Genomic DNA, 18,697 nt, shown 5'->3' on the forward strand with positions numbered 1-18,697 from the left:
GAAATGGGAACATTTCCCAATGAAATAGGAAAATAAGATAATAAGGTATGAAAATATAGCTGGCAGAGCTCAGGAAATAAGAAACTTAAATAATTTCAGACATGAACAAATTAAAAGGAACACAAGAGTAATAAGATGCCATAGATAATTTTATAATGGAAATTAAAGATGGAGGAAAAGTAAAATACTAAGGAGATAATACGCATATGAAAAGGAAATTCAACCTGGAAGAAGGGAGTAAAGCAAAAGAAAAGCAAACAAGTAGAAAACACAGAGTAAGCTGGAAAATAAAAATTTTAAAAGTCGGAAAATAAATACAACAGCACTGCACTGACAGTGAAAATGATAATTTTTAAAAATACCTAAATTCAGTCAAAGCAAAATATATTTGAGTCTTTGGCTTTAAAATTAAGCTAAGAACTCCTTTATTTCTAAGAGGAAATTCTTACATTTAACCATACTTTTATCCCTAAGAGAACAGTTTATATAGTTTTCTTCCCCAAAGTTGGACTGCCAATGTATTAAAATGTTAATTCTAATCCTGTCAGATTGCTTTTTCATTTATACTCTATAGTCAGCAACACTTGAGAACGCCCTCCTCACGGCAGCACTATGACTTTTTTTTTAACCAATCTCTTTGATAAAAGGAAATTATTTTTTAGTCTTATATTTCTCCAACTTCAGATGTGGTATGTTCTGATTCATTTTATGGATTTTCTCCTTTGTGAATTATCTGTTCATATCATTTGTCTTTTTTTATTGGGTTGTCTTTCTTATTAACTGTGCAGTTTATGCCACAAATTATTATCTTCTCATTGCTTTAGACAGCAACCTCCAAATCAGTGTTGAATAACTGTGACAACAGGTATTCAATGGAATGGCTCCAATATTCTCTGATTATAAAAATCAGCAGGAAAAAAAATTGTGTAACAGTCTATTATATTTAAGTAGTTTGATTTTATTCCTACTTTACCTTGAGTATTTCATTAAGAATAGCTGTTCCACCATCGAATATTCTTTTTCCTCATGTCACTCAGTCGTATCTCTTTGTGACTCCATGGACAGTGGCCCGCCAGACTCCTCTGTCCATGGGGATTCTCCAGGCAAGAATACTGGAGTGGGTGCCATGCCCTTCTCCAGGGGATCTTCCCAACCTGGGGATCGAACCCAGGTCTTGCAGATTGCCGGCGGATTCTCTACTGTCTGAGCCACCATTCTTCATGTTAATTGCATTGTTGAATTCTTCATTGTTAAAATGTTTATCATTAATATACAGATATTTTCAGATAAAGGTAGAGAAACAATGTACTTACCATTTAAAAAGTTAATTTTAAAAATTTAATTGCCTCCTCTTAAACAGGCAATAAGTTTACTTATTTTAAATTAAGTAAATAAATCAATAAAGTAACTTATCACTATTTATTTTTTAATAAAATGCATTTGCAGAAATGTCATCACAAACTAGTGCTACAAAAATAAATATAAAACAAATATACATGTTTACATATGTTACTTATAACATAAATATACATTATTTACATGTTCAAAATTCAGAAACTCCAGCATGTTTTGTCCATGATTCTTAACATGTCTAAAGTAGGGAAAACAATAAAAAAGCACAAATATACCACACACCATCTATATTTTTGCTTCAAAAGACTGTTCAATACAAACATATAAACACAGTAATTTCAAGGGTATATGTTCTAAGAGCAAAGTTAGGTGTCCTGTTTTAGTCTATGACCACTACATTTTGTGACTCATGTTCCATTCTGCTTTGTTCTCTCATTGGAAGACAGACATCCTTTATGGTACAGATTAAAATTCTCTTTTACAGAAAGGCTTTCTGAAGAAGTTTTTTAAAATAAAAATGTCACTTTACTTGAAAGCCAACAAAAAAGTTATTTATTAAACTTATATATCTAAAAGGAGCTTTAATCAATGAAAACTAAGAGTTGGATTAGAAAACATCAAAAGGATGGAAGAAAGACACTGTAATTTCTGTTTGATGTATTCTGGTAATTTTTCATTTTCTCCATACCTAAGTGAAGCAGAAGAGAAAAAGATAAAATCATAACTTAATCAGTTGGTTTGTATGAATACCAAAAGGCACAGTAATTCTTCAATGGCAAAAGGCAGTGCAGAAAGATTATACAAAATTATTTATTAAGACACTAAAACATAGTCAATTTGTATCCTTTTAAAATAGATCAATTTCTAAACGTATTTAAATAATAAAATAGATCAAAAAACTTGAACAGATTTTATACAAGCTGAAAATCTAGATTCCTCATTAAGTTGAAGACCCTAAAGAAAATACAAACTAAACACATTATAATAACATTTCCATTAAATATCAAAATTTTCCGAACTACCATATCAAGTAAAAATCTGAACTTTTATCTTTGAACATGGGTTCTACCCATTTTATACCTTTATCTTTCCACTTTCTAGAACATTTGGAAGATGTTGTTTTAACAAGACCCCTCAACCTGTGAGTTCTTTAAATGATGGTACTGCATATATATACACAAAAGCAGTTGGTAAACACCCACAAACTATGTTTAGCCCAAGTATTTCCTCCACAATAAGCACTTTTCATACAGTAGCATGTTTCTATTGGCATCATTGGCACCCTACCTCTTTTTAGTAAGTTATAGTTTGAAATGTGGAAACCAAACCACTGCTTTTTGTGTTGTTGACAGATTTTTCTTTGTCAGCATAAGTATTGTATTAGCCTGGCATATACCCTCATTCAGAATGAGTATATACATTCAAAAAATTCTTTTAATCATTAATCACTTTACATTGATACAGCCTTTCATTTGGGAAAAATAGTCTGGTTATCTATTAAAGACTTCCTGTTTCTGTGTTCTTTTATATAAACTAAGTATTAATACATTACTTAGAAGTTCATTACTTCTGAAAAGGGTCAACTCAGACTAAAGGAACAGTAAGGCTAAAGCAATCTAACCAACTGGTGTGGATAATACATTCCAGCTACCTTGCATTTCTGTAGATAATCATAAAATATGTATTAAAAAGACTATGAGCTGCTTTGAATATATAACAGTATAAATAATAAGATTAACTTTGTCAACATGAAAAGAGTAACTTAAATCATTTATTTCAGCATATAGAGAAAAAAAATTATAGCAAAGGGCTGAATCTCAACCAGTATTTTAAAACTTACCTAGTTGTTTGACCATCTGGTGATGTATAACTAATAGAAGACACTCCTGCCTGCACGACCAACTGGGACCCATCATTAAACTGAACCCACACAGCTCCACTAGTTAACTAGAAAAATAGTAAGCATGCAAAATTACTATATAGCAGAACATAAATTCTTAAAAGGCACTCGTGTTTAACAGATTTTTCACATAGTTAAAAAATAACAACAAACCCTTCAGGTAACTACAAATTTGGGGCTGTGATGGCAGCAACATTTGAGAATATCCATATTTTTTTCAGGTGATTCCTTTAATAGATAGGACATCAGAAATTAAATTTATTCTACATAAATCCTGTTTTCCATTAATTTCTATTAGGATGTCTGAACAAGTGTTTTTCCTTTCCCACAGTATTTCTAGCCAAGAACAGATTTAGAAAATTACCAAACAACACTTCCTTAGGTTACAATTTTCATCCATGCTTTGTTCTTAGGCCATGAGAATTTTTGTTCTGCCAGAGAATGTTACATCTTTGCTTTTGAAACTTGTTCCTTTAGTTAATGTGCCTGCCACTCCAAACAGAGTACAGGAATCCAACACTTGGGTTTACATCCAGATTCTGCCAACTAGTAGGAACGTGCAAGTCAACCTATCCATCATAAGCCATAATTTTACTATCTATGAAAGGAGGAGATGGCATCAACTTTACTAGGTTTTATTTTGGGAAATAATGTGACAATGTATGTGAAAAACATGGTACTACATAGGAGGTACTCGACAAATGCTGTGTTCCCTTCCCTTTATTTCCTACCTATAAAGGACTAAGCTGTATTTTACTTCACTGGTAAGTAAAAATTCCATGTGCTATACTCAAAAGTCTCCAAAATTCAAGTTTTCAGATAACATGCACATATAGGTTTACACCTACATAAAATTCTTTAAGTGTAGAACCAACTTTAAAATGCAAAAAATCTTTTCTGCCAAATCAAAGTTACTCTACTAATATAGATTACAAATTTCTAAAACTTAAAATGTCTTAAGGATATTCTCAAGTCCTAATGTTTAGCCATTATCATGACCTCTACTTTAAAGACAAATGCCAAAAACAGGTCACCTAGGCCCTAGCAAGCAATTTGGTTGTCAACTAGTATCTAGAGTTTTCCAAGTGTATACAAATAAAAAAAATTTTAAATTATTAATGACATACCCAATGCAAGAAAGGTGTAAAAACTTTCTTGCAAAGAGAAATCTTTATATTTTTTGGTCATTGTCAATCACTGTGGAAACCAAATTACTACATACTTAGAAAATTTACATGCCTAAAAAGCTTCTCACCTGTGTAGCCCAACCAACATTTTTCACAAAAACAGACTTTAAAAGTTGTGCTGATTTAGGGAGACAATCTTTAAGACTTCTAGGAGAGCTGTTTGTTTCAGAAGCTGCACCGGTAAGGCCAAGTCCTTCATTTGTAACCACCTACAAACAGTAAAAGAAAGGAAGATATCATTCCTAAGCATTCCAGTAAGTCAACCTTAGCAAAAGTAGATAATGACCAGATTTTCATTATCTTAATTTATAAAAAAGAAAAGATAAAAAAAATTATCACATTATAGAAAATAAATGCATAGGACAGGAAAAAAAATTTCATTTTGGCAGACTTATTCATTTCCCCAAAGATATAATTTTTCATAGCTACATTTATAAATGGTTGTGAATACACACACATACACAGATCTATTTCTTTAATCTTGTATTTTACTACATTGCTATATCATCTTCATTGGCATGATAGTTCATTTGGTAAAAATAAGTTTTTTTAACCATGACCCTATCATGGATATTAAGGAAGTTAATGATATTTACTAGCAAAAATAAAACTATATATACATTAGTATATTTGGTGTTTTCCCTGAGGAGTCAAGTTAGGCCTCGCTGAGGTGCTTAAACTGAGAGCTGGAGGAGGAGAAAGAGCCATTAAAGGGTTCAGGAAAAGAACAGCAGGTCAAGTGAACAACCTGTGAAAAGGCCCTGATAGTGCTGGGGTAAAGTAGCTCAGGATGAGGCTAGACAAGTAGCTGGGTGACAGTAAGACCACAGTCAGGTGGTTTTAATTTTATATCAGGGACATTAGGTAATCACTGAAGAGTTAAAGTACCGAAGTGACATGTATTTACTTACAGGAGGATTAAGTCCTGGTGCCTGTTTTGGAGAAGCAGTACTATTTACGACCATTCTGTTCAGAGATGGTGGCTCTCGCATTGGGTAGTTTGGATCCACAGGAGGAGGAGGTGTTAAGGCCTTAGGTGAACTAGAACTACTTGGTCTTCTGAAGGAGAAAGACATGTCAAATACATTCCCTTAAAGCTTTCAATTTACAGAAAACAGAAGAATGCTCATAATGTAAACACTAAACTTAAAAAAAATTTACACATTTTAGTCATATTTAATAAATTTTCAAACATTTACCTTCCTACGATTATGGGGAAAAAAGGAGCACTTCCACTTTTCTTTTCCTCTTCTGAAATTATGGATTCCAGTGCTAAACAAATACGGTGGCCCTGTTTTAAAAGAGTGCTTTCTGTCACTACTTCACCTATGTCATTTGTAATGTTAGTAACTGGTTAAGAAAAAACCTACTAAAAGTAGGTACATACCTCATTAGCATGGTTCATATACATTTTTACCTCCTCTCTTAAGCTATTAACTTCACTTTCACCTTTTAAGGTGTAAGATCTGCCAGTCTTTTCGATCACCTGAATTAAATCTTCTGTTTTGTGTATCTTTGCTCCTTAAAAAATAAGCAGAAAATGCTTTATCATTTCTATAAATATTCAATATATGTATGTATATGAATATATATATTATCATACTCCAGTATACAGTAGCTCCTAGATCATTTACATTTACTCATTGGCCATTAATAAAATGAGGCTCTCAAAGTAGTATTCCAATAAATATATGCCATTTTTTTGGTATATGTCCATTTAAGTTCTAAGAAGAAGTAGCATATCAATCAGAATGTTCACACACACATGTCCATTTAAGTTCTAATAAGTAGCATATCAATCACACACACACGTCCATTTAAGTTCTAATAAGAAGTAGCATATCAATCAGAATGTTGACACACACGCACACACACACGCACGCACGCTGTGCTAGGGAATTCCCTGGTTCTCTAGTGGTTAGGATTTTGAGCTTTCTTTCCTATGGCCTGGGTTTAGTCCCTGGTCTGGGAACTGAGATCCCACAAGCACATGGTGTGGGCAAAAAAAACAACAACTGTGCTGAATTAAAAAAACAAACCCACAATTACAAAATTACAAGCTAAAGGGGCAAAAAATAACCATTTCTAAATGGCACTTACCATCATAAAACCAAACCTCAAAATCAGCACCAGGGGAATTCTCCATCAAAATACATTTAGCATATCTTGTAAAATAAGTAATTTTGGGAGATTTAGATCTTACAAGCTGTACAAATCTGGAAGCATATTGATATTTTCGCCAGTACTTTTCTAGGCAGACAAAAGAAAGAAATTACCTAATCTTAGGGAATGAAAATGTTGACATAAATTCAGTAACAGTCTTAATATTTATTTCTACTTTTTCTCAAAAATTTAACTCAAAAGTTAATAATTCCATTACCCACGGTTAATAATCCTATTAAAATATTTTAGGGATGGAAGTCTACTATTTTAATATAAAAATTTTTTAGAGATGGAAATAAAAATATTTTAGAGATGGAAGTCTACTATTTTAATGAAAATTAAAGACAGTATAAAATTCCCAAGATGTATGTAACAAAATCTGATGGATTAGTATCATGACTATTAAAAAAAAATCTCTCCTTGAATCACTGACTCCTTATTAAAAGTAAGATAATGACTCTAGGGAAGTTTTAATAAATGAAAAGAGTTCTAAGATATCAGAACCAAATGAGTTTGAGAAAAAGAAATGTAGCACTTTTTATATGAGTAAAGTACAGCATGCTAAATTTTTGTAGTTCCCTGTAACCGTGGTCATTTATGGGCTTCCCTGGTGGCTCACAGAGAAGGCAATGGCACCCCATTCCAGTACTGTTGCCTGGAAAATCCCACAGATGGAGCCTGGTAGGCTGCAGTCCATGGGGTCGCTAAGAGTCAGACACAACTGAGCGACTTCACTTTCACTTTTCACTTTCATGCACTGGAGAAGGGAATGGCAACCCACTCCAGTGTTCTTGCCTGGAGAATCCCAGGGACGGGGGAGCCTGGTGGGCTGCTGTCTATGGGGTCTCACAGAGTCGGACACGACTGAAGCGACTTAGCAGCAGCAGCAGCAGCTGGTGCCTCAGACAGTAAAGAATCTGCCTGCAATGTGGAAGATCTGGGTTCAATTCCTGGATCGGGAAGATCCCCTGGAGGAGGGCATGGCAATCCACTCCAGCAGCTCTTGCCTGGAGAATCCCCATGGACAGAGAAGCCTATCAGGCTATAGAGTTGGACATGACTGAAGTGACTAAGCAGCAGGAGCAGCAGTGGTCATTTATAGTATTTAACAGTCTTGCCTACCTGCTTTTATTCTAATAAGGTTAGGTTAGATACGTTCTCTCATTTGCTTTCAAGTCACCTTAGGGAAGTCTTACTACTCAGTGCTTAATTTTCTAATTCATAATGTCCAGAAACTGAACTGGGAGTCAAATTTGGTTAACCACAATTACAAGGGATCATTATGTAGCACAGAAAGGTTTCAAAAGTAAAAAACCAGATGCTTCGTGTTGAATTTTTAACACTATTCTAGACAAATTGTAACTAAACAAATGCACAAAGTATATTTGTGGACACATGACTAATATTCCAGAGTTAGTTTTTCCTTAAATAAAATAAAATTCCATTTTAACACAGAACATGCCTGAACACTGAATTAGTAAGGTACAGCACATCTCTCCAGATACAAAGTTGTAAGAACATAACTTGCAGCCCAAATGAAGTCAAGATATTTACAGTTTACAATATCCACATGTATAGAGTTTATCTCTATGGATTTATATAAATCCATTATCTAAATTTATTCCCTGGTAAATTTACATACCTGGTAAATTATCAAAACTGTACCTACTGATATTATCAGTAGGTGAGGGTGGTCTATCAGCAAGAGGAAAACCTCTTCCATCATTTGGATAATAAATAGTGATCTGTCAAAAAATTTTAAAAATTCTAATTATATGCCATTAAGTTAAAGAACTATATTTTGTCACTAAAATTATAAAAGAGCTCACATGAATATTAAATTTTATCTTTATTGAAAACACAATACTCTCTAAAAGTAATTTTTTCACTGTTTAAACTTAAGCCTGAAGTTTAGATTTTGTCACTAGTTATAATTATTTTTTAAACCACACTACTTTATTTATAGTATGCTATTTTAGTTTTTGAATTCCATATATACTATCATATCAGGAAAAGTAATTTAAAAAATTGTTTTGTAATAGAATGAATGGAATGGTAAATACTTAAGTGATGAAGCTGCAAGATAATAAAAGTGAATCCACATTACCATACTCCCATCACTAGATATCTGAAGAACTTCTTTCACATATTCTTGAGATGCATAATCCTTCAGAAGCTCCACACATACCTCCTCTGAATCAAGTATGCTCACCTAAAAAAAACCAAAAACTAAAATCAATAACAATTATTTATCAGAACATTCTGACATATATATTAGTGAAGAGCAAAGTACTTAACCATGGCAGAAACAAAAAAATTAACATAAAAATAAAATAGCTGCTTCACTGCAATAGTCTAGATCACAGGTGTATTTGAGCACAACTGTGAAACATAAGGAGTAAAGGTGAGATGGTATAATGAGGTGTGAAATAACCAATGAGCAGAAACGAAGCAGAAGGTAGGGTGGAGAATTTAAGGGCTTTGTAAAGAATAGCACTCCAATTAAAGGCAAGACTGGGTGAAACGGAAAACGGGATGAATAGGGAATTAAAAAATAAAAATCACTATTCCCAATACACACATTAAAAAAAAATCCTCTACTTATTTTTCATATTCCTGTTAAAACATCAATAGTTTGAGATGTTTAAATAGCTATATTTTCTAGTTTATCTTTTTGAGACTGGATTAAATGTAGAAACAATGAAAACAAAATATAATACTATATTAATTTAGTGATTAGGATTGTGAATAATATTTAACACAGCATTTGGCCAGTATTACTTCTAAATGTTTTTCACTATCAATAATTTAAAGTTCATATCAGTTCACCATTCTTAAAGTATCCAGAAGAAAACAACAGCTATTGTTCCATAAACATGCAATCTCTTTTCTCTTATGTGAGTTTATCAAGTACATATAAAAAATACATGGACATTACAGAACTGAAAAGATACCATGCTTGATACCAGAAACCATATACTCAAGGAAACCATACAGTGATTTAGAAAAATAACAGACATACCACGGCCTTTTTGGTTTTCTGTCGGATTGGTTTCAACCTATAAGCAGTCAAAGGAGATGTAATGCTTCGTAATGTACGCTTCTGATAGACCAACGGTGGCTCCACACCCCTAGTCTTGCTTTGTTCAGAAGAAGGATCTAAGCCAAAAATAGATTCTTGTTGAATTAATTCAGGTTTAGTGTGATATGCAGTCATATATTTCATGGTATTCAAATGTTTTACAGAACGTGCATTATCAGAAGCATTGGGGCTCCTTTTGGCTCTGGTATCAGTCTAGGTGTTTCCTGATGTGCCCTGCAAATCTGGGCGGCCCTGGAAATCTCTTTTTGGGCTAATACTGTTGTGCTCAGTAGTTTCTCTTAAATGAGCTACAATATACACAAAATAAAGCGACTTAGTGAATAATTAAAGTCTACACAAAACAATGTCATGCTGGTTACAACAGCATACTTTTTTATGAAGAACAAAAGAAATCTACTTAAAACAAACCAAACTCATAATTTTTCAGTTTAAGATATGGCATAAGGGACTTCCTGGCAGTCCAGCCATTAGGAATTGGTGCTTTCACAGCTGAGGGCCCAGGCTCAACTCCTGGTCCGGGAACTAAGATCCCAGAAGCCATGCAGTGCAGCCACAAAAAGAGAAAAAGATATGGCATAATAAAATAGTGACTTAAAAAAAAAAAGATAGTGACTTTAAAAGGATATTTCAAGCTAGCCTGCAAAAGAATACCTTTAAGTCTAAGACTAAGAAAGAAAAGATACCAATATGAAATTAATTTTTCAATCAAAGCAAAACTGCTGCTGCTGCTAGTTCGCTTCAGTCGTGTCCGACTCTGAGCGACCCCATAAATGGCAGCCCCCCAGGCTCCCCCTAGTCACCTACTAAATGGGTCACCTACTAATGCTAAACAAGCAACTGCCAATGCTGCAATAAATACAGATTTGAGAGGAGTTCCCAAATAATCATTCCACATAACATGTAAGCTAGGGACTATTTCATTTTTACTTACAAAATATGCAACTAAAGCCAAAACACACTAAAATATACAAAATAGCTTTAATATCATTAATACTTAATATTACAAATGTTATTTGTAGCTACATTTCTAAAAAAGCTCTTGTTGAACTTTACCTATTTAAATTTTATATATCAACAGTTCTAGAGTTCAGATGGAGACATCATTTTTTAAAAAGCCCTTAAAATGATGAGAGCATATAAAACTTTGTAAGGCAATTTTTCTAATGCTAAATCTAAAAATCCGTATCTCAGTTTTCCCCTTAAATGACTTTTACATGCTTTCCCCTCCTCACTACCATTATAATAGGAAATATCTTATATCAAATAATATACTTTAAAATTGCAGCAGCACTACTAGAGTATTACAAACAAGGTTACCCCAGGCATGTCCATGTTACCAAATAAGAAGTATGTATAAACACAGTAGAAGGTTAAGTACAAGATTTAAGCACAGGGCAGTTTTATAGTTTAAAACACATAAGGCTGAATTATCAGCTTTAACAAGTACACATGAGAAGGTTAATTATCTTTTGGGATCTTGAAAATAATACACACACACAAAAATAGACTTGTGGTGACAAAACAACTCTACTTAAATTACACCCATATATTATGCACTTTGAAGTAATATGATACTTAGTAAAAAATTATCTTCCCCTCTCCATATGTTTCCTCCATATGTTTCTTTTTTATTCTCACTTTTCCCCATAATTATTTTCCAACCCACTTCTGTGAATCTAGCATGTTCATTAAGGAGAAATGTTTAACCTTCAAACTCTGGGTCTATAAATGAAATAATGACTTAATTAGGTTTTAGTAGCTGTGTAGTGTTATGCAAGGTCCCACTGGTATACTGTGATATCCATACCCCCTTATAGTCAAAAATAAAATCAACCATCTTTTGATTATTTTATAGGCACTGACATAGGTACTTATTACAGAGAGACTGTGAGAGCAGAGGGGTTTAGAGACTAAAGTCTCTGAGCCAGACTGTGTGGGTTAGACTCATGTCTATTTATGGACAGTGTGGCTTGGCAAATTAAGCTTTGAGCACTATAACTTCCTCATTTGTAAGACAGGACTAATAATAGTGTCTTCTTCGTATAGTTTTTGTGGGAATTTAAAAAGTTAATGATATATGTTAAGCATTAAGGACAGTGGTTGATAGAGTAAATACTCAAAATGTACTGTTATTACTATAACTAGGTTTATTCAAAATGCCATTATTTCCTTAAGAAAATCCAAAGAGAAAACTGCAATGCTTGCTAAGTGGCCAAATTATTAATATTTTATTAAATAGTCCATTAAAAACTCACCATTTATTTGCAGATTCCCAAACCATTGTTGCACTGTTTCAGTCTGAGGTGTCTGGTCAGGAAATGGAAAGGGAGTTTTTCCTGGACAAAGATGATTGGAGCTAAAGAAAGAAAAAAATTTTTTCCATAAACTAATTAAAAATTATCTGATAATAACTTTGTAAAATAAAAATACTTTAAAAAGAGAGATTTCTTTTGATACGAACACCTAAAAACTTTTAGATTAATAGTAGAACTCAATATTTCCATAACTAAATTGTCTCTACGAAGCTAAATTCCCATGCCAAAATGCCCATGGCACTGTAACACTATTTCTATATGGCTACTATCCTCTTGTAATTTAAGAATAAAAATCAGAGGGGAAAAAAAAAACCAAACACTAGTCACTAAAAACCTAGTCTTCATGTGAGAAGCAGGTAACAGTATGATTCCTCATCACTTAAGCTCAGAATGATGCTAAAGCTGAAACTCCAGTACTCTGGCCACCTCATGTGAAGAGTTGACTCACTGGAAAAGACTTTGATGCTGGGAGGGATTGGGGGCAGGAGGAGAAGGGGATGACAGAGGATGAGGTGGCTGGATGGCATCACTGACTTGATGGACATGAATCCGAGTGAACTCCGGGAGTTGGTGATGGACAGGGAGGCCTGGCATGCTGCGATTCATGGCGTTGCAGAGTCAGACACGACTGAATGACTGAACTGAACTGAACTCTCTATTTGTGTGTGTGTTTATGTATGGTTACTGTTAAGAGTACTTTAGGGATCACACATGTTTAAAATATGGTGCACTGCACTGGAGACCTGCTTCATATAAAATTAAACATGACACTAAAAAATAAGTATTAAACACATACTACAGATACATCCATGAGCACATATACTCATTTTAATTCTTAACTACAATTCAAAATTATCATTCTGATTTTCTATTAAAAAATAGAAATCATAGTTAAGAAGTGCCCCAGGAATATCTGATAGGGTTAGAAAAAAGATACCCCCAACCTTAGTTACAAGCAGCTTCATGTTTGTGATAATACAATGCTTATCTAAAAGTAAAATGCTTTTGATAGAATTATTCTTACAGTGCTTGATTGTTATCAGGTCCTTCAAAAGATCCAGAACTATTGGATGTCTTTTCCTTAAAGAAGTGAAAAATATTAGCATCGTTGTTTGTGGGTGAGTATCTTTCATGTTCCTCCACTCCTGACCGTTTGGATTTTGCAAGCATTTCTGCTGAGTAACATCGTTCCATTGTATATGTTTTCACTCGCGACTGACCATGAGAAGTCTCAGATCTATCAGAGGAATGGGCTCTACGAAGGTATCGAGAATGCGGCCTTTCTTCTGCCTCTTGGATTACTCTTCCCCTTCCACTATTACTGGTTTCTTGTTCTTGATTGCCCCATGAAGTATAAAAGCTGCTTCCATCTCCTGAAGAAGAAAAATCACTTGGATTTTTACTCTTTGGAAATATAGTCATTTTATTTGGGAGTGGCTGTTCAATCAAAAGTCGTCTTCTGTCAAATAAACTACCACTTATACTGGTACTGGAAGAAGCTGTAATTGCTGTAGAAATTGTGGCATGTCCACTATCAATCGAGTCTTCTACAGTTCCTAAATCCTTACTTTTTTTTGAAGAGTTTCGGGACATAAAAGGATGATCTAATACTGAAGACAGACTTAAACGATCTGCTGGATTTCTACGAAGTAACTGGTGAATGAGGTCCTTGGCTTCTCTTGACAAAAAAGTTGGCATTTCATAATCTGCCAATACTACTTTATTTAATGTGTTCTTGACCGTGTCAGTGTCAAAAGGCGGTCTCCCAATAAGTAATGTATAAAACATACAGCCCAAGGACCAAATATCAGATTCAAGTCCATGTGCACTTCGAGTTGCAATTTCTGGAGAAATGTAATTAGGAGTTCCACATAACGTATAGTGCTTTTCATGTGGCATTTTCAACTGAGTTGCCAGCCCAAAATCAGCAATCTTGATGTTCATATTACGTGTAAGTAAGAGGTTAGAAAGTGTGAGGTCCCGGTGTAATATACCATGCGAATGGAGATATAACATTCCTGTGATGATTTGGTGCATGAAGTGTCGAGCTGTTAGAATGCAAAAAATAAAAGTTACAACTTAGAAAATCTGAAGATTCAGTATTTAGAATACATTATGAAACCCAAGTACATAAGCTAATATTACAATTAGTGAACTGGTTTGTGGCTTAGTTTCACCAACCAAAATACCACTTTAATAATTTTTTTTGTCCACTCTGATAATTTTATAATATTCTTTAATATCTCCCTTTAAGACATCTAGGCACTCCTTTTAATCTTTGTCCTTTACAACTGATGAGTTTTCTAATACAGTTAAGGGATGCTTACTTTTATTAAGAATTGAGAATGACTAGAGTTAACTAGGGTAACCAGAAGTCCATAGAAATTAAGAGAAAATATTTATAATTTAACAAAAAATTCATAAATACACTCAAATTTAAAAAAACAGAAAAGCAACCTAAAGTTCCTTTGATGTCCCCATGTTCTGCATGCATAGTCAGTAGTGTCTGACTCTTTGCGACCTCATGAACTGTAGCCCATCAGGCTCTTCTGTCCGTGGGATTTGGTTGCCATTTCCTTCTCCAGGAGATCTTCTTGACCAAGGGATTGAACCCGCATCACCTGCATCTCCTTGATTAGCATGTGGATTCTTTACCACTTCACCACCTGGGAATTGGCCAACTATACTTTCTCTTCTGCGAACAGTTTCCTTATATCCCTCATCCATTTTCCTATTCAATTGTCTTTTTCTTTTTAGGCATGCCTTATTTTTCTTTTTTGATCGCACTGGGTCTGGCTGCTCTGTGCAGCTTTTCTCTAGTTGCAGCGAGCAGGGGCTACTCTTCACTGCATGGTGCACGGGCTTCACTGTGTGTGCAGAGCATAGGCTCCAGGCACACGGGTTTCAGTAGCTGTGGCACATGGCTCAGTAGTTTCAGATGGCTGGTTCTAGAGCACGAGCTTAGTCTCTCCGTGCCATGTGGAATCTTCTGGGTCAGGGATTGAACCTATGTCCCCTGCATTGGCAGGGGGACTCTTAACTACTGTACCACTAGGGAAGTCCAGGCATGCCTTATATTTTAAAGATTAATTGGCCAGCCATTTATTCTATAAATATTTTCTTCCTATCTTTAACTTTGAAATTCGTTGAAGTTGCTCAGTCGTGTCTGACTCTTTGCGACCCCGTGGACTGTAGCCTACCAGGCTCCTCGGTCCATGGGATCTTCCAGGCAAGAATACTGGAGTGGGTTGCCATTTCCTTCTCCAGGGGATCTTTCTGACTCAGGGATCAAACCCAGGTCTCCTGCACTGTAGGCAGACGCTTTACTGTCTGAGCTACCAGGAAATTTGTTGACAGTATCTTTTGTCATATACATTCTTGGTTTTAATTAAATTGGTAATTCATCTCCTTCCAATTTTTGTAAGTTATGTCTTATATAAGAAGACCCTACTATATAAGAAAACCCTACAGTATTATGAAAAAATATTCATCATCAATACGTATATGAATTTATTTTCAATTTGTATAATGTTCTTACTTTCAATCTAAGGATATAAACATTTCCATGATTCTTAATATGTGTGACCAAATTGCTTTCTAAATGGGTTAAATATAGAATCAAATGGACAAAAAGCCTGTCAACAACCATCTTTCTTAGATTTCAATCTAGCCTGCAATCTCAGTTAGCAGGGTAAGATAATTTGAAAACAATCATTTCTAAAACTTCCTTGGTGGTCCAGTGGGTAAGATTCCAAGCTCCCAAATCAGGGGGCCTGGGGTTCAACCCCTGCTTGGGCAACTAGATCCTGCATGCATGCCACAACTGAGTCTGCAAGCCTCAATGAAGATTCTGGGAGCTGCAACTAAGACGAAGCACAGCCTAAATAAATAAATAGACAGATAGAAAACAATCATTTGTGTAATGATACAAGGACCTTACTTGGTCCTGATCTGAAATATAAAAATGTTACCTCTAAGAAACTGCGGAAGCTGAAACTGACAATGTGTTTGACAGTAAGGAACTATTAGGTGTGATAGTGACTTTGTCCTTACTTTTTTTTTTTTTTTAAAGTCTGTCTCAATTAGAGATAAAAAGATGTCTATGATTTGCTTCAAAATACTCTGGGGCACTGGGGGAATAAGAAGAGTAAGATGAAACTATTTGACCATGAGTTGATAGTTTTGAAAGATGACCGGTAAGTTCATAGGGGCTCATTATATTACTCTCTCAGTTTAAATGTTTGACATTTTCTACAGCAAATGGTTTCAGCAGGTACTTGTGTTTGACTTAGAAACTACTTTATAGTCATCAAGAGCATTTTTTCTAAAAAACTTTTCTAGATGTCAAAGGATACACATTAAACTGTGACCAATGATTTAAAATGTTGTTTTTAAAAGAAGGATAGTAAATTTCTCCTTCTACTTTATTTCTGTAACACCTAAATTATTCACATGAATTAACAGCTGTTTAAAGTTTGGTAGGGGGGAACGGTCTCCTTTTGTAGCCTAAAATAATAATTGAAACAGTTTTACTAAATATTACAAAATAGTACATTCTTCAAAACTACAAAAAGTAAAACTCATATCTACCAAAAAAATTTTTTTTAAGGAAAAAAAAGAAGTATGGCTTACCTTCATTTTCTGAGAATGGTTTTCTTCTATTTTTTAAATACCTGTTCATTTCTCCATTATGGCACATTTCTAATACTAGGTACACATAATTGTTATCTTCAAAATAGTTATACAGCTGAAATATAAAAGGGTGTAATAAATTATAATAGAGAAAAATTCCATGTCCTTGGCCACTTTTATAAAATGTGTATCTTACCTCCAAGATAGAAGGATGTTTCAATTGGCAATGTATTTTCACCTCATTTTGGACTCTCTGTACCATTCCAGCTTTGTACATGGCTTTCTTATCTATCTAAAATAACATGAGAGTTTTAAACATTCATGATAAACTTTCAAATGTGAATTTGTCATGTTAACTTTGAAAAAAGAAAATATACTTTGAAACATTCTTTAGTCCTTTTATCTACTTTTTAGATCAATTTATTCTGTTGTCTGTTTTCCCCATGCACCCAGCAGAGTGCTTGGCAGAATGAACTAATAAGTTTCTCTAATGCATTCCAATATACTCTATCAACTTAAAGAATTTATAGTTCAACTATCAAATCTATGATAACAACAACACCACAAATTTAGCAAAGTTTTAAAAGAAAACTTCCCTTTCCTTTTTCTACTGGTTTAGGTGTTTCTTAGCTTATATTACTCCTGTTAGATTGACTCCTAACAATCAAGAATAGTATTTTAGCCTGTTACGGTGCAAAACAGAATTATGGACAAGGGTATTCTTCTTATAAACAAATTATTATTTGTTCTTTGATTTCTACCAATTACTCCAAGTATGCATAATCAGAACAGATACCAGATCTAATGAACATCAGTAAAGATAAGGCATTTATTTAAGATATCCTTCAATTCACCTGTTGGCATTACCGTATTTTGCTTAAGCAATGGGCTTTTTACACCATAAAGAAAAGGCTGGCAGGTAAGGAGTGTCTAACATCTCAAGTAGCAAACCTCTCTAGTTATCTGCAAAGTAGAAGTGAGAAACTGATTAATATATTCTTACCATTTTGATTGCAACTTCCAAACCAGTGTGAATGGACTCAGCTCTATAAACACCAGCAAATGATCCTTTACCAAGCAGATTTCCAACTCTAAAATCCTTAAAAGTTAAAATTAAAGAATACGTGTGATGATTTCCAGAAGTAGAAAGGAAGAGAAATAGGAAGGGGCTGGAAAGAGGATAAACAGGATCGAAAGGAGAATTTGCATTTAAAATTCAAGCAGGTATTACACCTCAATACAGCTGGTGTCTGGGGTAGACAGCATGTTGACGGCTTGTGTGTCTGTGAGCTTCCAGGCTGGTTTCTAGATGCAGCACCCTAATGATCTGGTTCCTTAGCCTCAGCAACCTCCTCCCTCCTCCCACCTCCAGCCAACCCCTGAGAGCTAAGGGCTGGAACGGAATCCCGCCGCAGCTCCCGCCGGAGGTAACCGCCATTCCCCTGGAGAAGGGGGAGACACCCTAGCCCTGCTCTAGCGCGGCAGCTCAGGCGGGATCGCTGACCAGGGGGCGCGGTATCTACGGACAGAAGGGCGGGGCCACAAGGGACTCACCTGTCCCACGGCCGCCGCATCTCCGAGGGGCGGGCCGCTCCGCCCCCAAACAGCCGGGCCCGGGTGGTTGGGACCCTCCCCAGGCACTTCGGAGCCAGCCCTGCAGCTGTTACCTTCGACTTATCCCCTTCCTGCCAGGGTCTCGAGACCCGGCACTCCGACTCCCGCCCGCCCTACTCGGGACTGCCGAGTCTTTTCACCTCGATCTTTTCTCCGATGCAGGTCGCCATATTTCCAGGCCGCGGCCCGTGCTCCCCGGATCAGCTCCCTTCACGCAGTTCCTTCGAGGCAGCACTCCAAGCAGCCAGCGGGTCTTGGCGCCCATCAGGCTCGGTTCTCTAGGCCGCCGCTCTTTGCGACGACAGCACAGCCTCCGAAAGGTCTACCGGGCACCTTCTGAGGCCTGGGCGGCGCCTCCGCGCTCCCATTTTGAAAAACTCCCGCCGGTGGCTGTCCTCAGAGGTTGGAGGTGACGTAAGGAGGCGGGTCG

The 18,697-nt window shown here is 35.5% G+C and overlaps 1 protein-coding gene across 5 annotated transcripts; it reads right to left on the reverse strand.

Annotated features, from left to right (window-relative positions):
- Nucleotides 1–1,405: 1,405 nt before the first annotated feature.
- On the reverse strand, nucleotides 1,406–18,672 carry PLK4 (polo like kinase 4). Of its 5 annotated transcripts, none has more exons than XM_027956285.3 (16): nucleotides 18,408–18,672; nucleotides 17,657–17,752; nucleotides 16,850–16,945; nucleotides 16,654–16,768; nucleotides 13,046–14,069; nucleotides 11,962–12,062; nucleotides 9,626–9,762; nucleotides 8,711–8,815; nucleotides 8,246–8,348; nucleotides 6,541–6,690; nucleotides 5,828–5,961; nucleotides 5,640–5,731; nucleotides 5,352–5,496; nucleotides 4,509–4,649; nucleotides 3,194–3,300; nucleotides 1,406–2,041 (listed from the first exon to the last, which is right to left on the reverse strand). In XM_027956285.3, exons 1-16 carry the CDS (start codon nucleotides 18,435–18,437, stop codon nucleotides 1,939–1,941), a joined length of 2,679 nt encoding a protein of 892 aa, XP_027812086.1. In that variant the 5' UTR covers nucleotides 18,438–18,672; the 3' UTR covers nucleotides 1,406–1,938. The 5 variants fall into 5 exon arrangements, with proteins under 5 accessions (XP_027812086.1, XP_011952907.2, XP_042090288.1 ...); XM_012097517.5 differs by having other exon boundaries at nucleotides 5,352–5,499; XM_042234354.2 differs by lacking the exon at nucleotides 18,408–18,672 and having other exon boundaries at nucleotides 5,352–5,499; nucleotides 16,850–16,941.
- Nucleotides 18,673–18,697: the final 25 nt, after the last annotated feature.

Source organism: Ovis aries, chromosome 17 (genome assembly GCF_016772045.2).
Source record: "Ovis aries strain OAR_USU_Benz2616 breed Rambouillet chromosome 17, ARS-UI_Ramb_v3.0, whole genome shotgun sequence".
Taxonomy (NCBI): Eukaryota; Metazoa; Chordata; class Mammalia; order Artiodactyla; family Bovidae; genus Ovis; species Ovis aries.